General features: G+C 47.4%; 1 protein-coding gene across 1 annotated transcript in view; it reads right to left on the bottom strand.

Moving 5' to 3' along the window:
* Positions 1–15608, bottom strand: part of LOC140458042 (uncharacterized) — a 33776-nt gene extending 18168 nt beyond the window's left edge. The window contains exons 1-3 of the mRNA XM_072552028.1: positions 15497–15608; positions 6894–7041; positions 6443–6587 (exon numbers count right to left, since the gene is read on the bottom strand). Coding sequence (XP_072408129.1) covers positions 6443–6587; positions 6894–7041; positions 15497–15521 — 318 coding nt within the window. The 5' untranslated portion in view covers positions 15522–15608. The remainder of the gene's footprint in view (positions 1–6442; positions 6588–6893; positions 7042–15496) is intronic.
* Positions 15609–25068: the final 9460 nt, after the last annotated feature.

Here is a 25068-nt window from a genome sequence, read left to right as displayed (position 1 = left end):
GACAGGGGGTGCTTTCCCTGGAGCATCGGAGGCTGAGGGATGACCTTATAGAGGTTTACAAAATCATGAGGGGTAGAGATGGGAAAAATAGACAAGATCTTTTCCCTGGGGTTGGGGAGTCCCAAATTAGAGGGCATTGGTTTAGGGTGAGAGGGGAAAGATACAAAAGGGACCTCAGGGGCAATTTTTTCACACAGAGGGTGGTACGTGTATGGAATGAGCTGCCAGGGGATGTGGTGGAGGCTGGTATAATTGCAACATTTATAGAACATAGAAAAATACAGCACAGTACAGGCCCTTCAGCCCCTGAAATTGCGCCGACCGAAGCCTACCTAACCTACACTAGGCCAATAACCTCCATATGCTTGTCCAATGCCACCTTACATGACCATAAAGAGGGAGAGTCCACCACTGCTACTGGCAGGGCATTCCATGAACTCACAACCCGCTGAGTAAAAAATCTACCCCTAACATCTGTCCTATACCTACCACCCCTTAATTTAAAGCTGTGTCCCCTAGTAACAGCTGACTCCATACGCGGAAAAAGGTTCTCACTATCAACCCTATCTAAACCCCTAATCATCTTGTACACCTCTATCAAATCTCCCCTAAACCTTCTTTTCTCCAATGAGAAAAGCCCCAAGTGCCTCAGCCTTTCCTCATACGATCTTCCTACCATGCCAGGCAACATCCTGGTAAACCTCCTCTGCACCCGTTCCAGTGCCTCCACATCCTTCCTGTAGTATGGTGACCAGAACTGCACACAATACTCCAGATGAGGCCGCACCAGAGTCTTATACAACTGCAACATGACCTCAGGACTCCGGAACTCAATTCCTCTACCAATAAAGCCCAGTACACCATATGCCTTCTTCACTGCACTATTTACCTGGGTGGCAACTTTCAAAGATCTGTGTACATGGACACCAAGATCCCTCTGCTCATCCACACTACCAAGTAGTCTACCATTAGCCCAGTAATCCATCTTCTTGTTACTCCTATCAAAGTGAATGACTTCACACTTAGCTACATTGAATTCCATTTGCCACCTTACTGCCCAGCTCTGCAACTTATCTATATCGCGCTGTAACCTGCCACATCCTTCTTCGCTGTCCACAACTCCACCGACTTTCGTGTCATCCACAAACTTGCTCACCCAGCCTTCAAGCCCTTCCTCCAGGTCATTTATAAAAATGACAAACAGCAATGGTCCCAAAACAGATCCTTGTGGAACACTGCTAGTAATTGCGCTCCAAGATGAACCTATACCATCAACTACTACCCTCTGTCTCCTTCCAGCCAGCCAATTCCTAATCCAAACCTCTAATGCACCCTCAATGCCATACCTCCGTAGTTTTTGCATTAGCCTGCCATGGGGTACCTTATCGAACGCCTTGCTAAAATCCATATACACCACATCTACTGCTTTACCCTCGTCCACTTCTTTAGTCACCTTCTCAAAGAATTCAATAAGGTTTGTGAGGCACGACCTGCCCTTCACAAAACCATGCTGACTATCCTTGATCACATTATTCCTATCCAGATGTTCATAAATCCTATCCCTTACAATTCTCTCTAAGACTTTGCCCACAACAGAAGTGAGACTCACTGGCCTATAGTTACTCGGGCTATCCCTGCTCCCCTTCTTGAACAAGGGGACCACATTCGCTATCCTCCAGTCTTCTGGCACTGTCCCCGAAGACAACGACGACCTAAAAATCAAGGCCAATGGCTCCGCTATCTCCTCCCTAGCTTCCCAGAGGATCCTAGGATAAATGCCATCAGGCCCAGGGGACTTATCTATTTTCATCCTTTCCAGTATTCCCCAGACCTCTTCCCTATGTACCTCAAGGCCATCCATTCTAATCACTTGTGACTCAATATTCACATCAGCAACAGTGACCTGTTCCTGAGTGAATACTGACGAAAACTATTGATTTAGTGTCTCACCAATCTCCTCTGCCTCCACACACAACTTCCCACTACTATCCTTGACTGGACCGATACCTACCCTAGTCATCCTTTTATTCCTGACATACTTATAGAAGGCCTTTGGGTTTTCCCTAATCCTACCAACTAAGGACTTTTCATGTCCCCTTCTCGCTGCTCTTAGCTCTCTCTTTAGATCCTTCCTGGCTACCTTATAACTCTCAATCGCCCCAACTGAACCTTCACGCCTCATCTTTACATAGGCCGCCCTCATCCCTTTCACAAGGGATTCCAATTCCTTATTAAACCACGGCTCCCTCACAAGACCCTTTACTCCCTGCTTGATTGGTACATACTTATCAAGGACACCCATTAGCTGTTCCTTGAACAATCTCCACATATCATTTGTGTTCTTCCCTTGAAGCCTATTTTTCCAATCCACACATCCTAAGTCATGCCTCACCGCATCATAATTTCCCTTCCCCCAGCTATAACTGTTGCCCTGCAGTGCACACTTATCCCTCTCCATCACTAGAGTAAAAGTCACCGAGTTGTGGTCACTGCCCCCGAAGTGCTCACCTACCTCCAAGTCTAACACCTGGCCTGGTTCATTACCTAGAACCAAATCCAGTATAGCCTCACCTCTTGTTGGCCTGTCTACATATTGTGTCAGGAAACCCTCCTGTACACATTGGACAAACACCGACCCATCTAACGAACTCGAGCTATAGCTTTCCCAGTCAATATCTGGGAAGTTAAAGTCCCCCATAACAACCACTCTGCTACTTTCACTCTTCTCTTGAATCATCCTCGCAATACTCTACTTCTCTCGGACTATTAGGAGGCCTGTAGAAAACTCCTAACAGGGTGACCTCATCTTTCCTATTTCTAACCTCTGCCCAAACTACCTCAGATGGCAAGTCTTCCTCCATCACCCTTTTAAAAGGCATCTGGATGGGTTTATGATCAGGAAGGTGTTAGAGGGATATGGGCCAGGTACCAGCAAATGGGACTAGATTAATGTAGGATATCTGGTGTAAATATGTGGCTTACTTGTAAAATAGATGGCTGGCTGCGAGTGTAAATATACTCAGCATTCGGAAGCCTGTGGTGATGCTGCATTACGCGCGCAGAAGGAGGTCACGTGATGCTCTGTTTTGCGCGTGAGGAGGTCACGTGATGCTCTGTTTTGCGGGCAGAAGGAGGTCACGTGGTGCTCCGTTTCACGGGTAAAAGAAGGTCACGTGGGGTCGGACATCCGGGAACGCGAGGAGGCAGAGAATGGAGTCAGATCAACAGTCAGATCAGAAGACAATCCTACCTCAGTGATTGCATGACGTTTTTTATTGTATAAAAGACTGGGTCAGGGACAGGAATAGGTCTTACTTTTTTGAACTGACACACTTTGTAGTTTGTCAGGGACAGAAAGGTCTAGACCCAGAGCTCTGTATACTTTGACCACTTACCGCTAAAATAAACTAAGAGTGTGAGACTGAATATCTTCTCCTATTGCTTCTTTTAAAGAACACGCAGGATTGGGCTCACACATAGAAGAAAGTAAGTTGTTAAATTGAGCCAAAGACCTACACTGTTCAGCATGGATGGATCTGTTTCTGTGCTATACATCGGTAAAAACAATGACTGCAGATGCTGGAAACCAGATTCTGGATTATTGGTGCTGGAAAAGCACAGCAGTTCAGGCAGCATCCAAGGAGCTTTGAAATCGACGTTTCGGGCAAAAGCCCTTCATCAGAAATAAGAGGGCTTTTGCCCGAAATGTCGATTTCGAAGCTCCTTGGATGCTGCCTGAACTGCTGTGCTCTTCCAGCACCACTAATCCAGAATCTGTGCTATACATGTCTATGAGTCTAAGTGTGAGGCACTGCACTTGGGCAGGTCAAACAAGGCAAGGGAATCCATGATGTACGGTAGGACCCTGGGAAGTACTGAGGATCAGAGGGAGTGCATGTCCACTGCTAGGCCACAGCTGCAGTATCCACATCAAAGGAGAGATGTGAGTGCACGTGAGAGGGATTAGAGTAGATTTACCAAGATGTTGCCTGGCTGAAGAGAGGTTGGGCAGACTGGGACTGTTTTTGTAATGTTAAAAGATTAAATGGGACTATCTCTCTGGACATTAATGTAATATTAAAGGGTTAAACTGCACTGTCTTTGGGTGGGAATGATAGCCATGAAAGAATGTAGATGACTATCCATTGTAATTTACACTTCATTTAGACAATCATTTGCTATTACTCCCCTGCTATTGTCAAGTTAAACTATAATTCAATCTCTTCAGTCCAGAAATGCTTTCTAGCCAGAGGTATGTCACACCTTCATTGCCCTGGCAAGTTACTGAGTCAGGAAATCGTTTGCATAATGATTCCCCAGGATTAGGACATTAGCATTTGCATTATCTCCGAGGATGATCTCACCCTGTCATTATACCTGGGGTAACATGTGACTGGGAGTAACTGGGGGTTGTCTTGAGTGGCATGTGACTGAGGGGGAGTGGCCAGAGTATCTGTAAGCATCGCAAATGACTTCTATAAAGGGAATGTGTTTTCTTTGTTTGGGGCCTCACTTTGACCTGACTTTGCATGCCTGCGGGGCAGGGGGTCAAAGGGGTCACCTAGCTTATACAGGCTTGATTACACTTTAACTGTTGGGTGTGTTGCAGTTGCATCAAGTGTGTAAGAATCTCGAAAGTGAAACAAACCTAACAGTTTTCCATAGAGCAGAGGAAATTGAGAGGGGGGACACTGGAAGGCATTAAAATTGGAAGGGGATTGAGATGTATAATCCTTATAACATTAAGAAATGTTTAATATACAAAGCTGTAGGACAAATGCTGGAAATTGGGATTAGATAGTTTGGTTATTTTTGACTGGCATGGATGTGATGGGGTAAAGGGTCTTTTTCTGAGCTGTAGGTCTCTATGACTCTATGACTATGTCAGACCAACAGCTACCTGAACATTCCATATGATTTTATCTTTTTATCCCAATAAGGACTAAGACTTATTAGCCAAATATGTTTTTTGCCCAAAGTCAGACCCTGCAGACTACTCAGTTTGTGTGTTTTGTGTTAATTAGTGGGATAAACATTTATACTTTTATATTGCAAAGTAAATTTGTTATCCAGTTTTCATGATCTTATAATCGATTTTGTTTTTAAATAAATCAATATTTTTATGTTCATTGAACAAACATGACTGATGGACCTTTGTATTTACAAGCCCTTTACAGAGAAACTGTAAGGTTGACCATTTCAGGAACTGAGTAAAACAATGAAATCGTGAGCAAGAGAACAGAGGAACTGGACGGAAACAGCTCCCTTCTCATTTCCTGCTCACAACAGCATCAACCAGAGTGTTTAACATCTACTTCTTAAAGTTGTATTCGAGACAAAGGACTTTAAAATATCTCATGATATCCCCAGAAGAACAGTAGGATTAGATACATGACAATATTTTCTATAGAGGCTACATACAGAATCATAAAGTACAGCAAAGGCCCTTCAGCCCGTACAGTCTATACTGTCAAGAAGACATGGCTACCCACACTCTCCTGCTCTAGGCCCTAGTTTTGAATGTTCTAACATTTCAAATGCTCATCCAAACACTTTTTTAAAACGCCATGTGAGGTTTCCTGTCTCAACTGCCCTCCTAGACATTGCCTTCCAGACCCACCCCCCACCACCATCTGGGTTAAACATATTTTCCTCTAAACCTCTTGCCCTTCACTTTAAAGTTGATATTAGCCATTCAACAAGTGCTGCTTTCTAGGTAAAAACAATGACTCCAGATGCTGGAAACCAGATTCTGGGTTAGTGGTGCTGGAAGAGCACAGCAGTTCAGGCAGCATCCGAGGAGCTTCGAAATCGATGTTTCGGGCAAAAGCCCTTCATCAGGAATAATCCTGATGAAGAGCTTTTGCCCAAATTGTCGATTTCGAAGCTCCTTGGATGCTGCCTGAACTGCTGTGCTCTTCCAGCACCACTAATCCAGAAAGTACTGCTTTCTATCCACCCTCTCCATGCCCCTCCTAATGTTATACATCTTCATCGGGTTTCCCTGCTCCAAATAAAACGACCAAAGCTTATCCATCACACTTTCTTCATCACTAAACCGCTCCATCCCAGGCACCCTCCTGGTGAAATAAAACAAACAACTACAAAATACTGGAAAGCTGAAACACAAACCAAAAGTACTGGAGAAACTCAGCAGGTCTGGCAGCATCTGTGAAGTGAGAAACAGATTTACCATCTGAAGAAGGGTCACTGGATCCAAAACATTAACTCAGTTTCTCTCTCTCCACAGACGCTGCCAGACCTGCCGAGTTTCTCCGCACTTTCGGTTTTTGTTTCAAACATCCTGGTGAACCTCCTCTGCATCCTCTCTCTTGCAATCACATCGTCCCTGTAGTGTGCTGACTAGTACTCCAAACTGAATATAGATTCATTGAGCTAGTATGTACAATGGTATATTTATTGCAATTGCCTATAATCCTACCTGAACTCCATATTCCCTCCAGGAATGGTCATCCAGAAAATACCAGCTGTATTCATCCATCTCCTGGGTTGGCGGAAAGGTCAGTCTTTTCAGTTTCAAGTTGCTGCCAACAATTTCCATCTTATCAAAGTCCAGATAGATTGTTCTACAAACAAACCACAAGGATTTAGAATACTGCGAACAATTCTGGTCACCCTTCTACAGGAAGGATATTGTTAAACTTGAGAGGGCGCAGAAAGGATTTACAAAGATGTTGCTGGGACTGGAGGGTTTGAGCAATAGAGAGAGCTTTTCCGTATCTACTTTATTCAAATTCCTGATGGTTTTGAACACTGTAAGGCCAATCAGAAAATACTGGTCTTTCCAATCACACTCTATCCCAGAAATGGAGTTTTGAAAAGGGTTCGGTTTGCCCGCAGGTGTCTGTGAGTTGCTCCTGTCCGGTGTTTACCCATGTCTGGCAGTGTGTAGACGGATCCCTTCCACCATCGGCAGTGTGTACTGTGCTTCGATAATGTCATCATGGGCCACATCTAACCACTGGCTCCCATCCTGAATCTGCCACTGGAACAGCTTCCCATTCAATCTGGATGCTGCAGCTGTCAAAAATAAAAGAAAACAGACTTCTGTGCATTTACAAAGCGCCTTTCAGGCATCAGGATATAGGTGAAGGTTCGTACATGTTGGAAACCTGGCAGCCAACTGGCCTACAGCAAACTCCCAAAAGCAACACTGCAATCACGACTTAGATGATTTTTTTTGTGTGGTTGAGGAATAAACATTGACCAGAACATCAGTGAGAACACGAATTCTTTAAAATTATATAATAGGAACTTTAATTCCAGAAGACAGGGCAAGTGGTTTAATGTCCGATATGGAATTTACAGAATTGTATTTAGAACATAGAACATTACAGCGTAGTACAGGCCCTTCGGCCCTCAATGTTGCGCCACCCTGTCATACCAACCTGAAGCCCATCTAACCTACACTATTCCAGGTGCGTCCATATGCTTGTCCAATGACGACTTAACTGTACTTAAAGTTGGCAAATCTACTACCGTTGCAGGCAAAGCATTCCATACCCTTACTACTCTCTGAGTAAAGAAACTACCTCTGACATCTGTCCTATATCTATCACCCCTCAATTTAAAGCTATGCCCCCTCGTGCTCACCGTCACCATGCTTGGAAAAAGGCTCTCCCTGTCCACCCTACCTAACCCTCTGATTATCTTATATGTCTCTATTCAGTCACCTCTCAACCCTCTTCTCTCTAACGATAACAGCCTCAAGTCCCTCAGCCTTTCCTCATAAGACTTTCCCTCCAGACCAGGCAACATCCCAGTAAATCTCCTCTGCATCCTTTCCAAAGCTTCCACATCCTTCTTATAATGTGGTGACCAGAACTGTACTCAATACTCCAAGTGTGGCTGTACCAGAGTTTTGTACAGCTGTAGCATAACCTCATGGTTCCGGAACTCGATCCCTCTATTAATAAAAGCTAAAACACTGCATGCCTTCTTAACAACCCTGTCAACCTGGGTGGCAACTTTCAAGGATCTGTGCACTTGGACACTGAGATCTCTCTGCTCATCTACACTACCAAGAATCTTACCATTAGCCCAGTACTTTGCATTCCGGTTACTCTGACCAAAGTGTATCACCTCACACTTGTCTGCATTAAACTCCATTTGCCACCTCTCAGCCCAGCTCTGCAGCTTATCTATGTCTCTCTGTAACCTACAACATCCTTCGTCACTATCCACAACTCCACCGACTTTAGTGTTGTCTGCAAATTTACTAACCCACCCTTCTATGCCCTCATCCAGGTCATTTATAAAAATGACGAACAGCAGTGGACCCAACACCGACCCTTGCGGTACACCACTGGTAACTGGACTCCAGGATGAACATTTCCCTTCAACCACCACCCTCTGTCTTCTTTCAGCAAGCCAATTACTGCATATACGTCCTATTTTTCTCAAACAATACATAACCTTCAGGCAGTCAATCCATGTAATATCGTGTGAATTCCACTTTAGAAACAGAACCAGTCTGGCTCAAGATTGGGATACAGACAAACTTTAGCCTCACACCTTTAGTGCATTGTCTGAGCTGAGATGTCACCTTTTTGTTATAAAACCTGAAGTTATCTTGAGAATGTGACTGAAAAGAAGTTCTGAGATTTACATATTAAAGAACCGAAATTAACAAACCCATTCGAAAAGATGAAAGACTTAATCTAGGTTTGTTCAACGTACCAAATTTAGCTGCATGACACTGTAATCTTTTGCTATAAATTCTGTGTCTTATGGTCCTGCTTCACAACCACCTGGCAAAGGAGTAGTGCTCCGAAAGCTAGCACTTCCAAACAAACCTGTTGGACTGTAACCTGGTGTCGTGTGATTTTTAACTTTGTACACCCCAGTCCAAAATCAGCAACTTCACATCAAAATGTCCGATACACAGAATAAGTGGTTTAATGTCTGGTAGACAGGATAACTGCAAGAAGGATGTTCCCAGGGAGTCCACTGCCAGGAGGTCACAGTCTAAGAAAATGGGATAGGCCATTTAGGACTGAGATGAGGAGTCAGGAGGTCATGTTGTGGCTGTACAGAACATTGATTAGGCCACTTTTGGAATATTGTGTGCAATTCCAATCTCCCTACTATAGAAAGGACGTTGTGAAACTTGAAAGGGTTCAGAAAAGAGTTACAAGGATGTTGCCAGGGTTGGAGGATTTGAGCTATAGGGAGAGGCTGAACAGACTGGGCCTGTTATCCCTGGAGCATCGGAGTCTGAGGGGTGACCTCATAGAGGTTTATAAAATCATGAGGGGCATGGATAGGATAAATAGATGAAGTATTTTCCCCAGGATAGGGGGAGTCCAAAACTTAAGGTTTAAGGTTTAAGGGGGAAGATACAAAAGGGACCCAAGGGTAAATTTTTCACACAGAGGGTGGTGCACATATGGAATGTGCTGTCAGAGGAAGTGATGGAGGCTGGTACAATTACAACATTTAAAGGCATCTGGATGGGTATGTGAATAGGAAGGGTTTGGAGGGATGTGGGCCAGGTGCTAGCAAATGGGACTAAATTAATTTAGGATATCTGGTTGGCATGGACAAGTTGGATTGAAGAGTCTGTTTCTGTTCTGAACAGCTCTATGACTCTAGACTTGGGAGTGGGGCTTGAAGTCATGACTCTGAGTCAAAGGCAAGAGGGCTCCTAACTGGGTCACACCTGACAAGAGCTGCATTGTTTTAGAGCAATAATACACTGTAACACAGGGAAAAAAGGACATTCAGCCCATTGAGCCCATGTCACCAATCCAGTCAGCCCCATGACCCTGCTCTATCCAATTCCCTGCCCTACTCCTGGGCGAGTGACTCAGTGGACATGAAGTTAAATGCCATCCCAGCAAACAAAGAAACTATTCAATAAATCCTGGGAACTGCAGGTCGTTAGCAGGATTAATGAGACATGATGCCTAGTGTTGTGTAACTGATTTCAAATTTGTTTTGTTGGAGAGAATTTGATGAATAGACCAGGCCAGGCCTCCACCTAACAATATGACAATAGAAACTCTGCAGTGCCCACTGACAACAGTCTAGAACAACAACAACTTCCCATTTATAGTGCTTTCAATGTAGGAAAACATCTGAAGGGAGAGATTAGCTATCAAAATTTGCCATGAAAAGAAATTAGGAAAGGTATTATGGAGCATCTTTAAGGAACTGAAAGAGAAATAGAGAGCTGCAGGGGTGGTGAGGGATGGGAGGGGGTATACCTGAGGAATTAAAGGTGAACCAGCCAAAGCTGCAGTGAAGAATCAAGGGGCACACAGATAGGGAGGAGGTGTATGAGCTGGAGGGGGTTACAGAGATAGGGAGGGAGTGCAGGGACTGGAGGGGGTCACAGAGATAGGGAGGGAGTGTATGAGCTGGAGGGGGTTACAGAGATAGGGAAGGGAGTGCAGGGACTGGAGGGGGTTACAGAGATAGGGAAGGGATGGAGGGGCTGGAGGGGGTTACAGAGATAGGAAGGGAGTGCAGGGACTGGAGGGGGTTACAGAGATAGGGAAGGGAGTGCAGGGACTGGAGGGGGTTACAGAGATAGGGAAGGGAGTGCAGGGACTGGAGGGGGTCACAGAGATAGGGAGGGAGTGTATGAGCTGGAGGGGGTTACAGAGATAGGGAAGGGAGTGCAGGGACTGGAGGGGGTTACAGAGATAGGGAAGGGAGTGCAGGGACTGGAGGGGGTTACAGAGATAGGGAAGGGATGGAGGGGCTGGAGGGGGTTACAGAGATAGGGAGGGAGTGCAGGGACTGGAGGGGGTTACAGAGATAGGGAGGGAGTGCAGGGACTGGAGGGGATCACAGAGATAGGGAAGGGAGTGCAGGGACTGGAGGGGGTTACAGAGATAGGGAAGGGAGTGCAGGGACTGGAGGGGGGTTACAGAGATAGGCAGGGGGGTGCAGGGACTGGAGGGGATCACAGAGATAGGGAAGGGATGGAGGGGCTGGAGGCGGTTACAGAGATAGGGAGGGAGTGCAGGGACTGGAGGGTGTCACAGAGATAGGGAGGGAGTGCAGGGACTGGAGGGGGTCACAGAGATAGGGAGGGGAGAGCAGGGACTGGAGGGGGTCACAGAGATAGGGAAGGGATGGAGGGGCTGGAGGCGGTTACAGAGATAGGGAGGGAGTGCAGGGACTGGAGGGGGTTACAGAGATAGGCAGGGGGTGCAGGGATGGAGGGGGTACAGAGATAGGGAGGGAATGCAGGGACTGGAGGGGGTCACAGAGATAGGGAGGGAGTGTATGAGCTGGAGGGGGTTACAGAGATAGGGAAGGGAGTGCAGGGACTGGAGGGTGTCACAGAGATAGGGAGGGAGTGCAGGGACTGGAGGGGATCACAGAGATAGGGAGGGGGGTGTAGGGGCTAGAGGGAGTTACAGAGATAGGGAGGTGGGATAGGGACTGGAGGGGGTTACAGAGATAGGGAGGGATGCAGGGACTGGAGGGGTTACAGAGATGGGGAGGAGGTGCAGGGGCCAAAGGGTGTTACAGAGATAGGGAGGGGTTTGTAAGGATACAGAGATAGGGAGGGGTGAAATGACAGCCTGATTACCCTGTCTCTGGCTGTAAGCTGCACTCAGTGGATTTTGAGAGGTGGACGATGATACACAAGCTCGCATTCCCTGTGTGGACCCTCCCAGTCCCTGCTCCTGACTTCCCTCTCTCCGGAATCACAGACCAAATCCTGCCTCCAGCTCCAAGTCTGACAAACAGTTAAATCTTCAGTCCCTCAAACATTATATTTTGTTCTGAAACTATTTCACAGGTAACTTGCTCTGCCCTCTGACCTGTCTTTTCTTTTGCTGCCTGGATCATGCTGCAGAATGTTTTTACTTTCTCTTTGAAATCAGGAGCCACTGACGGTGAAGTTGTTTGTAATATCCAGCCAGCTTTTCAATAATAACTTCCGGAAATCCTTTCCCAAAATCCCTGTTCTGCTCTCCCACATAAAACCCAATGTCAGCTTATTTTATTTGCTCATGAGATATGGGTATCACTGGCTGGGCCAGTTTTTATTATCCGTCCCTAGTTGCCCCTTGAGAAGGTGGGGGTGAGCTGCCTTCTTGAACCACTGCAGTCCATGTGCTGTGGGTTAGACCCACAATGCCCTTAGGGAGGGAATTCCAGGAATGTTGTCTCAGTGACAGTGAAGGAATGGCGATATATTTCCAAATCAGAATGGCAAGTGGTTTGGAGGGGAACTTGTAGGGGGTGGTGTTCCCATGTATCTGCTGCCCTTGTCCTTCCAGATGGAAGTGGTCATGGGTTTCGAAGGTGCTGTCTGAGGAGATAGATAGAAAAAAATACAGTGCAGTACAGGCCCTTCAGCCCTCGATGTTGCGCCGACCGAAGCCTACCTAACCTACACTAGCCCAATAACCTCCATATGCTTGTCCAATGCCCGCTTAAATGACCCTAAAGAGGGAGAGTCCACCACTGCAACTGGCAGGGCATTCCATGAACTCACAACCTGCTGAGTAAAAAATCTACCCCTAACATCTGTCCTATACCAACCTCCCCTTAATTTAAAGCTGTGTCCCCTAGTAACAGCTGACTTCATTAGCGGAAAAAGGTTCTCACTGTCAACCCTATCTAAACCCCTAATCATCTTGTACACCTCTATCAAATCTCCCCTAAACCTTCTTTTCTCCAATGAGAAAAGTCCCAGGTGCCTCAGCCTTTCCTCATACGATCCTCCTACCATGCCAGGCAACATCCTGGTAAACCTCCTCTGCACTCGTTCCGATGCCTCCACATCCTTCCTGTAGTATGGCGACCAAAACTGCACACAATACTCCAGATGAGGCCGCACCAGAGTCTTATACAACTGCAACATGACCTCAGGACTCCGGAACTCAATTCCTCTACCAATAAAGCCCAGTACACCATATGCCTTCTTCACTGCACTATTTACCTGGGTGGCAACTTTCAAAGATCTGTGTACATGGACACCAAGATCCCTCTGCTCATCCACACTACCAAGTAGTCTACCATTAGCCCAGTAATCCATCTTCTTGTTACTCCTATCAAAGTGAATGACTTCACACTTAGCTACATTGAATTCCATTTGCCACCTTACTGCCCAGCTCTGCAACTTATCTATATCGTGCTGTAACCTGCCACACCCTTCTTCGCTGTCCACAACTCCACCGACTTTCGTGTCATCCGCAAACTTGCTCACCCAGCCTTCAAGCCCCTCCTCCAGGTCATTTATAAAAATGAAAAACAGCAATGGTCCCAAAACAGATCCTTGTGGAACACTGCTAGTAACTGCGCTCCAAGATGAACCTATACCATCAACTACTACCCTCTGTCTCCTTCCAGCCAGCCAATTCCTAATCCAAACCTCTAATGCACCCTCAATGCCATACCTCCGTAGTTTTTACATTAGCCTGCCATGGGGTACCTTATCGAACGCCTTGCTAAAATCCATATACACATCTACTGCTTTACCCTCGTCCACTTCTTTAGTCACCTTCTCAAAGAATTCAATAAGGTTTGTGAGGCACGACCTGCCCTTCACAAAACCATGCTGACTATCCTTGATCACATTATTCCTATCCAGATGTTCATAAATCCTATCCTTTACAATTCTCTCTAAGATTTTGCCCACAACAGAAGTGAGACTGACTGGCCTATAGTTACTCGGGCTATCCCTGCTCCCCTTCTTGAACAAGGGGACCACATTCGCTATCCTCCAGTCTTCTGGCACTGTCCCCGAAGACAACGACGACCTAAAAATCAAGGCCAATGGCTCCGCTATCTCCTCCCTAGCTTCCCAGAGGATCCTAGGATAAATGCCATCAGGCCCAGGGGACTTATCTATTTTCATCCTTTCCAGTATTCCCCAGACCTCTTCCCTATGTACCTCAAGGCCATCCATTCTAATCACTTGTGACTCAATATTCACATCAGCAACAGTGTCCTGTTCCTGAGTGAATACTGACAAAAAGTATTGATTTAGTGTCTCACCAATCTCCTCTGCCTCCACACACAACTTCCCACTACTATCCTTGACTGGACCGATACCTACCCTAGTCATCCTTTTATTCCTGACATACCTATAGAATGCCTTTGGGTTTTCCCTAATCCTACCAACTAAGGACTTTTCATGTCCCCTTCTTGCTGCTCTTAGCTCTCTCTTTAGATCCTTTCTGGCTACCTTATAACTCTCAATCGCCCCAACTGAACCTTCACGCCTCATCTTTATATAGGCCGCCCTCTTCCCTTTCACAAGGGATTCCAATTCCTTATTAAACCACGGCCCCCTCACAAGACCCTTTACTCCCTGCCTGACTGGCACATACTTATCAAGGACACCCATTAGCTGTTCCTTGAACAATCTCCACATATCATTTGTGTTCTTCCCTTGAAGCCTACTTTTCCAATCCACGCATCCTAAGTCATGCCTAACCGCATCATAATTTCCCTGCCCCCAGCTATAACTGTTGCCCTGCAGTGCACACTTATCCCTCTCCATCACTAGAGTAAAAGTCACTGAGTTGTGGTCACTGCCCCCGAAGTGCTCACCTACCTCCAAGTCTAACACCTGGCCTGGTTCATTACCTAGAACCAAATCCAGTATGGCCTCACCTCTTGTTGGCCTGTCTACATATTGTGTCAGGAAACCCTCCTGCACACATTGGACAAACACCGACCCATCTAACGAACTTGAGCTATCGCTTTCCCAGTCAATATCTGGGAAGTTAAAGTTCCCCGTAACAACAGACTTGGTGAGCTGTTATTTCCTACAACAACAACTTGCACTTGGCAAAGTTGGCAAAACATAAAAGTAACAAAGACATTTTTCAGCCCTGCCAGGGTCTGACAGAGTGAATCAGGTGAACTGCTGCAGGTGAAAGGATTGAATATGGGACATTGATTTCAGGGGACATGAAAGGCAATGGGGTGGAAAAACAACTTTTGACACAGAGTGTGGTTCAAACCCCTGGAGTATCTGGGGCCCATGACAAATAGTGAGCTGCAAAAGGGACTTGGGTGATCACCTGGAGAGAGAGAAATACCCAAGGCCCTAGGGCAATCACTAAATCACCTTGTTCATGAGCATGTACAGACTGAATGGACCGAATGGCCTCCCTATGCGGGCTAGCCACTCTGGAAACGTCCCGACCCGCTTTCCCAGGAGGTTATTAAACAAACCTTTTACAGTGAGTCACAGAGGGGGGGTGTACAGCATTTAGGGAGAGTGTAGGAGACAGGTTTTGCCAGGAGCAGTCTCCATGCCCCCTGCTCTCCGCTCCCCCACCGGCTAATCCCTGGTTCCCAGGAGTTTGAGGCTGGTGTCTTTACCAGAAAGATTGGAGTGAAAAATATTCGCCAAAAGCCGCAGCGAGCCCAGCTTTCCCGGCCAATACACCGGCGTTTGAAAGCGGTTCCCTTCCTGGTGTCTGGGGGCCTCTGTGCTAACGAGCAGCAGCTTCTCTCTCACCCCCTTCCCTCCCAGGTCAGAGCTCCTTACCTCCTGAACTCATACTCTGCCCCATCTGAGTGTGAACAGGGGGCTGTTGTTGGAGCCTCTTGATCCAGAGAACCAAAAAGAGACAGATCCTGAGGAGTTACTTTCGCTTTTGTTTTCTCAAGAAAGTAGCTGATGCAGCGATTTCCGTCAAGACCAGCAGGAGGCGGCCGTAATCTGGGAGTCATGATTCGGAGATGCTGGTGTTGGACTGGGGTGGACAAAGTTAAAAATCACACAACACCAGGTTATAGTCCAACAGGTTTAATTGGAAGCACTAGCTTTCGGAGCACTGCTCCTTCATCAGGTGGTTGTGGAGGGCTCAATCGTAACACAGAATTTATAGCAAAAAATTTACAGTGTGATGTAACTGAAATTATACATCGAAAAATTGATTGTTAAGCCTTTCATCTGTTAGAATACAGTGATAGTTTCACTCCTTTCATGTGTAAATCACAAAACCTTTTTTTAAAAGTTGCATTCTCGGGTTAGCTGTTAACAATGGTGATAGATAGACAATATGTTGAAGTTTTGGCCCCTTCGACATATTCTAGGAGAAAGTGAGGACTGCAGATGCTGGAGATCAGAGCTGAAAATGTGTTGCTGGAAAAACGCAGCAGGTCAGGCAGCATCCAAGGAGCAGGAGAATCGACGTTTCGGGCATAAGCCCTTCTTCAGAAATCCCAAAACGTCAATTCTCCTGCTCCTTGGATGCTGCCTGACCTGCTGCGTTTTTCCAATAACACATTTTCAGCCCTTCGACATACTATCACCATTGTTAACAGCTAACCAGAGAATGCAACTTTTAAAAAAAGGTTTTGTGATTTACACATGAAAGGAGTGAAACTATCACTGTATTCTAACAGATGAAAGGCTTAACAGACAATCAATTTTTCAATGTATAATTTCAGTTACATCACACTGCAAATTTTTTGCTATAAATTCTGTGTTACGATGGAGCCCTCCACAATCACCTGATGAAGGATCGTCGCTCCGAAAGCTAGTGCTTCCAATTAAACCTGTTGGACTATAACCTGGTGGTGTGAGATTTTTAACTATGATCTGGGAGGTTGTACTCAGTTAGTAAACGCTCTGAATCTTGTACTGCCTTCCTGAAGTTGAAAATCCCACTTTTATTTATTCATTGGAAGAGGGCTTCACTGGCTGGACCAGTATTTGTTACCTAGAGGGCGGTTCGGAGTTAACCACATTGCTGTGGGTCTGGAGACACGTAGGCCAGACCAGGTAAGCATTAGAAATCCTGCCCTAAAGCCCATTATGGGGGTCCTCCCAGCAATGGATTCATGGTCATCATTAGACTTTCTTAATTATTGAATTCAACTTTCACCATCTGCTGTGGCAGGGTTTGAACCTAGATCCCCAGAGCATTCCCTGGGTCTTTGGATTAACAAGGCAAAAGTGAGGACTGCAGATGCTGGAGATCAGAGTCTAGATTAGAGTGGTGCTGGAAAAGCACAGCAGGTCATGCAGCATCCGAGGAGCAGGAAAATCGACATTTCAGGCAAAAGCCCATCATCAGGAATTAAGGCAGAGAGCCTCCGGGGTGCAGAGATAATTGGGAGGGGGTTGGGGCTGGGGAGAAGGTAGCAAAAAATACAATAGGTGGATGGAGGTGGGGGTAAAGGTGGTAGGTCAGAGGGGAGAGTGGAGTGGATAGGTGGGAAGGAAGATAGACAGGTAGGACAGGTCATGAGGGCGGTGCTGAACTGGATGTTTGGAACTGGGGTGAGGTGGGGGAAGGGTAAATGAGGAAACTGTTGAAGTCCACATTGAGGCCCTGAGGTTGAAGTGTTCCAAGGCAGAAGATGAGGCGTTCTTCCTCCAGGCATCTGGTGGTGAGGGAGCAGCGGTGAAGGAGGCCCAGGACCTCCATGTCCTCAGCAGAGTGGGAGGGGGAGTTGAAATGTTGGGCCACGGGGCGGTGTGGTTGATTGGTGCGGGTGTCCCGGAGATGTTCCCTAAAGCACTCTGCTAGGAGGCACCCAGTTTCCCCAATGTAGAGAAGACCGCATCGGGAGCAACGGGTACAATCAATGACATTGATGGATGCGCAGGTGAAACGTTGATGGATGTGGAAGGCTCCTTTGGGGCCTTGGATAGAGGTGAGGGAGGAGGTGTGGGCACAGGTTTTACAGTTCCTGCAATGGCAGGGGAGGGTGCCAAGATGGGAGGGAGGGTTGTCGGGGGGCGTGGACCTGACCAAGTAGTCACGGAGGGAACGGTCTTTGCGGAAAGCGGAAAGGGGAGCAGTCCAGGAATAACACCACTAGGCCATCACCTCTCCCTATTCCTCTGCTCTGTTCAGTTTGAAAATGAAAGTAGATGGTATCATAGGAGGATGTCAGTCCAAGGGAAAAGGTCCAAAGTCACATGACACCAGCTTATGGTCCAACAGGTTTATTTGAAATCACAAGCTTTCATAGCACTGCTCCTTCGTCAGGTCATCTGTGTGATTTCTGACCTTGTCCACCCCAGTCCAACACCGGCACCTCCATATCATGGTCAAAGGGAAGAGTTTGATGTGGCCAATGTTTCTCAGCCCTCCATTTCCATCCCTCACTATTTCAATTCTCCATCGTGCCATGATGTTCACTCAGCAGTGACTCCAGCCACATCACGGGGTAAAGCTTATCCCAGTGGTTTTATAAGAGCACAGATTTCACCGTTTCCATGTGTCTGGTGTTATCGACTTACCCCGACATGCCTACCCAGGGGAAGATTATAAAAGCAAATTACAGTGGATGATGGCGATCACAGAAACTCAGCAGGTCTGACAGCATCTGTGCAGGGAGAAAGGTTTCAAATCTGCTGTGACTCATAGAGTCACAGAGATGTACAGCTCAGAAACAGACCCTTCGGTCCAACTCATCCATGCTGACCAGATATCCAAAACTAATCTAGTCCCATTTGCCAGCACTTGGCCCATATTGCTCTAAACCCTTCCTATTCACGTACCCATCCAGATGCCTTTTTTTTGTAAATATATTTGTTAGCAATTTTTTTTTACCTTTTAATGTTGTAATTGTACCAGACTCCTCTTCAGAACTGAAGGGGGCTGGGAATGTGATGGGTTTTAGGTTGTTAAAGGGAGGGGGTGCGGTGGGGAAGGGGAGGGGAGGTATTGTTGAGAATATCTGCCATTATTACTCTCTTTGCCTTGTCTCTGGGTTCTACCATTGGTTCCACTTGCTCCTCCTCCCCAGGCAACCTGCTCTGATCTTTTTACAGAATGAATCCGTCAATTCTCTAACCCTTTCCTAAGAACAGTTATAAGTTTGGAGTTTTACAGAGAGACTGAAAAGGCTGAGACTTTTTTCACTGGATAAAAACCAAAAGAACAGTGGATGCTGTAAATCAGAGAAAAAAAACAGAAGTCACTGGAAAAGCTCAGCAGGTCTGGCAGCATCGTGGAGAGAAATCAGAATTGCTGTTTTTGGGTCCGGTGACCCTTCCTCAGAATTGATGGTAACTAGGAGAATGTTGGTTTGTATGCAGAAGACTGGGTGGGGGAGGGGTTAAGGAGTAAATAATCAGTGGGGATAGAACCCAAAGAGAGAGAAAACAGGGAGACTACAGTTACCAACCTCATTCTGTCTGGTGATCTCTCCTCACTGCCTCCAAGTTGTTAGTCCCCCAACCCCACTTCTACCTCCTTCCCAAACTCCACAAACAGGTCTGCCCGGACAGACCCATTGTTTCTGCCTGCTCCTGCCCCACAGAACTCCTCTCTTTCTACCTTGACTCAGTCTTTTGTCCCCTGGCCCAGTCCCTGACCACATACATCCGTGATCCCTCTGACACATTATTCCAGTTTCGGAATTTCCAGGTTGTAGACTCCAGCTGCCTCCCCTTTTCCCATGGAGGTTCAATCCCTTTTCCATGTCCACCTCCCCCCCACCCCCCCACCAGTGTGGTCTCAGGGATCTCCGCGTCTTCCTGGAACAAAGGCCTGAACTGTCCCAACCCCTACCCCCTCTCCCGCCCGGCCGGCCATTGCTCATCCTCACCCTCAACAAGGTCTCTTTAACTCCTCTTATTCTCTTCAGGTCAGGGGACGCATGGCCATGGGTTACCCACCTGGACCTCAGTGATGCCTGTTTCTTTGTGGGGTAGGTGGAACATTCCTTGTTCCGATCCTATTCTGGCCCCACACGCACAACTCTTTCTCCAATATATCGATGACATCATTGGTACTGCCTCCCTCTCTTATCTGGAATTGGAAGCGGGTTTGCCTGAAGTTAATCAAGTTTGTTTGCAATTTGCACCCTGCCCTCACTTTCACCTAGTCTATCTCTGACTCCTCCCTTCTCTTCCTCGATATCTCTGTTTCCATTTCTGGGGATAGACTGGCCACCAATATCCACTATAAACCCATGACTCCCACAGTTACCTGGGCTGTACATCCTGACACCCTGTTTCCTGTAAAGACTCCATTCCACTATCCCAGTTCCTCCGTCTCAATCACATTTGTTGTGATGATGCCAGAATTGACAAGGGGGCGTCCAAAATGACCCCTTCTTCCTCAAACCCAGGATTCCCCAGCACCGATGTTGACAGGGCCCTTAACCGATATCTGACCCATCTCCCGCACTTCAGTCCTCACCCCCTCTTTTCCCTCCCTCAACAGCGATGGGCTTCCCCTTGTCCTTGCCTATCATCCCTTCAGCATCCACATCTAGAAGACTATTAGCCACCATTTCCACTGGCTCCAACATGATGCCACTATCAGACAAATAATCTCCTCCCACCTTTCTGTCAGCATTCCACAGGGACTGTTCCCTCTGGGACACCCTGGTCCATTCTTCCTTCACTCCCATCCACAGCCCTATGGCACCTTCCCCTGCAGTCTGGGGGTGGAACACCTGCCCATTTCCGTCCTCAGTATCCAAGGGCCCAAACACACCTTCCAAGTGAAGCAGCACTTCACCTGCACTCCCCACAATCTAGTCGACTGCGTTCACTGCTCACAACGTGGTCTCCTCTACACTGGGGAAATGAAGCATAGACTGGGTGACCTTTTTGCAGAACATCTATGTTCTGTTCACAAAAAAAAGATCCTGAGCTTCCCGTTGCCTGCCACTTTAACACCCCACCCTGTTCCCAGACCAGCATCTCTGTCTCAGGAATGCTGCAGTGCTCTAGCGAAGCTGGCAGCCCTCCGAATTCAAAATCAAGTTCAATAACTTTTGAGCTTGAGCTCTCCCATGTCCTTACGCCAACCCCCACACACCAGGCCTTGTTATCACATAGTCTGCCATTACACATTACCCATTGTTAGCAGCCTCCATTAACAGTGATTCATCCTCCTAGCCAGAACATTATCCACTTCTTTGTCTGACAAACTGCTCTTCTCTGACTTTGCGGTCTATCCCCATATACTCCTTAGACCCCTCACCCTATCCTACTTTCTGCATATAAACTATTATTTTCCTAGCTACCATTAGTTCTGAGGAGGGGGTCACTTGACCTGAAACATTAACTCTGATTTCTCTCCACAGATGCTGCTAGACCTGCTGAGCTTTTCCAGCAATTTCTGTTTTTGTCTCTTTTTTTTACTGGAGTTGGGAGTTGAGGAGTTATTGAGGTTTATAATATCATGAGGGGAATAGATGTGGTGAATGACCTTTTCCCAAGGATGTGGGATTTCAAGATGAGAGGGGCATATTTTTAAGGTGAGAGGAGAAAGATTTAATAAAAACAGGAGGGGCAATTTTTCTTTACACAGAAAGTGGTTTGTGTGTGGAATGAACTTCCAGGGCAAGTGTTGGATGTGGGTACAGTTACATTTAAAAGACATTTAAATAACTACAAGAATCGGAAAGGTTTGGAGGAATATGGGTCAAGTGCAAGCAGGTGGGACTAGTTCAGTTTGGGATTATGATTAGCACGGACTAGTTGAACCAAAGGATCTGTTTCTGTGCTGTTTGACTCTATGACTCGACAATGGTTATTATGGACTCAAAGTAAAAACTAGGACAGTGTTGGCAAGTTCCAATCTGCCCAGTTCCCGAAGGAAGACAGTGTCCTTGCCTTACAATATGCCCATGTGAAATAGCATGATGTAGAGACTGAAGACTAAACTGAAAGCAGGCGTAGGAGCTCACCCTCCTACCAGCTTTGTGCCATCTGTAAATTTGGAGATATTGTATTCAGTTCCTTCATCTAACTCATTACGATATGTTGTGAATAGCTGGGTTCTGAGCACTGATCCCTGCAGGAGCAGGCATATCTTACTACACGTTCCTGAAGAAGGGCTTATGCCCGAAACATCGATTCTCCTGCTCCTCGGATGCTGCCTGACCTGCTGCGCTTTTCCAGCAACACATTTTTCAGCTCTGATCTCCAGCACCTGCAGTCCTCACTTTCTCCTATCTTACTACAGGGTCATAGTGAGAGCACCCCTGGTGTACTCTGTGCAGTTTTAGTCTCCTTATCTGAGGAAGAATGTTCTGGTGACGGAGGGAGTGCAGTGAAGGTTTACCAGATGGCAAGATTGACAAATCAGGTGAGGTTGAATCGGTTAGGATTATGTAAAAACAAGGACTGCAGATGCTGGAAACCTGAGTCTAGATCAGGGTGGTGCTGGAAAAGCACAGCAGGACAGGTAGCATCCGAGGAGCAGGAAAATCAACGTTTCAGGCAAAAGCCCTTCATCAGGAATGTGGAGGGGAGTGGGGGTGTGGGTGGGGAGTGGGGGTGAGGGTATGGAGGGGAGGGGAGGGGAGTGGGGGGGTAGGGTGTGGAGGGGAGGGGAGTGGGAGTGAGGGTGGGGAGAGGAGTGGGGTTGTGGGGTTATTGGTGTGTAGGGGAGTGGAGGGGAGCGAGGGTGTGGGTGGGGAGGGGAGTGGGGGTGAGGGTGTGGAGGGGAGGGGAGTGGGGGTAAGGGTGGGGAGTGGTGTGGGGTGAGGGTGTGGAGGGGAGGGGAGTGGGAGTGAGGGTGGGGAGGGGAGTGGGGGTGAGGGTGTGGAGGGGAGGAGAGTAGGGTGGGGGTGAGGGTGAGGGTGTGGAGGGAAGTGGGGGTAAGGGTGTGGAGGGGAGTGGAGTGGGGGTGAGGGTGTGGAGGGAAGTGGGGGTAAAGGTGTGGTGGGGAGGGGAGTGGGGGTGAGGGAGTGGAGGGGAGGGGAGTGGGGGTGAGGGTGTGGAGGGAAGTGGGGATAAGGGTGTGGAGGGGAGGGGAGTGGGGGTGAGGGAGGGGAGGGGAGTGGGGGTGACAGTGAGGAGGGGAGTGGGGGTGAGGGTGTGGAGGGGAGTGGGGGGTGAGGGTGTGGAGGGAAGTGGGGGTAAAGGTGTGGTGGGGAGGGGAGTGGGGATGAGGGACTGGAGGGGAGGGGAGTGGGGGTGAGGGGAGTGGGGGTGAGGGTGTGGAGGGGAGTGGGAGGATGTGGGGGGGAGGAGAGTGGTAGGGGAAGGAAGGGGTCGGGATGTGGTTAGCCTCCCAGCAGCCCCACCCCATGGAAACCCCAGGAATGTGACCAAACTGCTCTGCCACTTGCTATGATCATGGCATGTTCTCTTCCTCAATGCCAAATTCCCATTGCTCCTCATGCTCTTTCTGAGTATATTCAGTGAGTTGGTCTCCATCGCCTTCTGTGGTAGAGAATTCCTCCCTATGAAGAAATCATACCTCAACCCATCTCGTCCCATCAGTCTCATCATTATAACCATGGAGTAAAATGATACACCTCTGAAAAATTCATCCATGGGATGTGGGCATCACTGACTAGGCCTGTATTTATTGCCCATCACTAATTGCCCAGAGGGCAGTTAAGAGTCAACCCCATTGCTGTGGGTCTGGAGTCATGTGACCAGGTAAAGGTGGCAGACCTCCTTCCCTAAAGGGCATTCATGACCCAGATGGTTATTTTTCCCTTGATACTTGATATATTGTGTTCGGTTCCCTACCTCAACAACAGTTATTGGCTCAGCCCAAAGAAGGAAAGAGTCAAGTCTGTAGCAACAAAAAAAAAGACTTTATTGGTTCATTAAAACAGACATGCAATTCACACTGTTTGGTTTAAAAAAGAGAGTTAAATTCAGGCAAGCAATTCATACAAGACTAAAACCCATCTGCATACCCACTAAGTTTCTCAGACGTTCCCTGAACAGTCACAGAAAATTACAGCTGAAGCCGGAGAATAGGAGCTCAAGGTGGCCAGGCCATTCCCCAGGGACTCGCTGGAATGTTCACACCCCCAGGCTTCGGGTTTCCCACTTCACTGAAGGTTGATCTCTGGAGGTTTTGCAGCTGGTATGCCCCAAAATCTTTCATTTTTATGCTATCTTCCCAAACTGTGGTGTCTTTCTTCTCATTGGTTCATCTGGTGAGCCTGTGTCTTTTCACGATAGGCTCACCCCAAGGACACCATTAGCATTACCCTTTCACTAAATAAGGATTTATACCCGATGTCATTTCTTTGAGCTAGCCCAGTTCCAGACAGTGCCTGGGGCTCTGGTAACTTGAGTTCACCAGCTGCTGTTTATATAGGTGAGCACACTGTGGGCCAACACTGTTGGCACCGTGGCTCAGTGGTTAGCACTGCTGCCTCACAGTACCAGGGACCCAGGTTTGATTCCACCCTCGGGCATCTGTCTGTGTGGAGTTTGTACATTCTCCCCATATCTGTGTGGGTGTCCTCCCACAGTCCAAAGATCTGCAGGTCAGGGTGAATTGCCCATAGTGTTCAGGGATGCGTAGGTGAGTCAGGAGCAATGTAGAGTAATAGGGTAGGGGAAGTAGATCTGGGTGGGTTATCCTTTGGAGGGTTGGTTTGGACTTGTTGGGCCAAACAAAAAGCCTGTTTCCACATTGTAGGGATTCTATGAGCACATGGGCAGTCATCATTAGACTCCTTTTATTGATTTCAAATTTCACCATCTGCCAGGGCAGGGTTCAAATGCTGATCCCCAGAAAAATTATGAGGGTCTGAAGATCAACAGTCCAATGATCATACCACTAGGCCATCACCTCTTATATTACTGAACACTTTTACTTTGACCTCTTCAAGATTAGAGAAGGTAGGGAGCAGAGACAGGAATTGACAGGATAGGAATGGAGAGGTTTCCTCTCTCAGGGACAGTGAGGAGTGGCTGCTCCATCCAGATTTATCCAGAGAGGAAATCAGGAGAAAGCTGTTTACTCAGAGAGTGCTGAGAATGTGGAGCATATTCCTGCAGGGAGTGCGTGGGGGTGAATAACACAGAGTTCGACTGAAGAGGAAGCTGGATGAAGGCATAGAAAGGGACATGCTGACAGGAGGAGATATAGCATGTGTGTTGGTGGGGGATTAGAACCGTGTGTGTGTGAGTGTGTGAGAGGGAGTGTGTGTGGGTGGGTATGTGGGTGACTGTGTATGGGTGTCTATGTGAGAGTGCATGTGTGTGTGTCTGTGTGAGTGTGTGTGGGCGAGTGTGTGTGAGAGTGTGTGTGTATGAATGTGTGTGTGGGTGTGTGTGCGGGTGTGTCGGTGTGGGTGTGTGAGAGTGTGTGTGTGGGTGTGTGCGTGTTAGTGAGTGTGCGTCTGCAGTTGTGTTTGTGGGTGTGTGTGTGTGGATGT

This window comes from Chiloscyllium punctatum, chromosome 32 (assembly GCF_047496795.1).
Source record: "Chiloscyllium punctatum isolate Juve2018m chromosome 32, sChiPun1.3, whole genome shotgun sequence".
Taxonomy (NCBI): domain Eukaryota; kingdom Metazoa; phylum Chordata; class Chondrichthyes; order Orectolobiformes; family Hemiscylliidae; genus Chiloscyllium; species Chiloscyllium punctatum.
The sequence above is the reverse complement of the archived record's forward strand: the minus strand, read 5'-3'. Positions and strand labels throughout refer to the sequence as shown.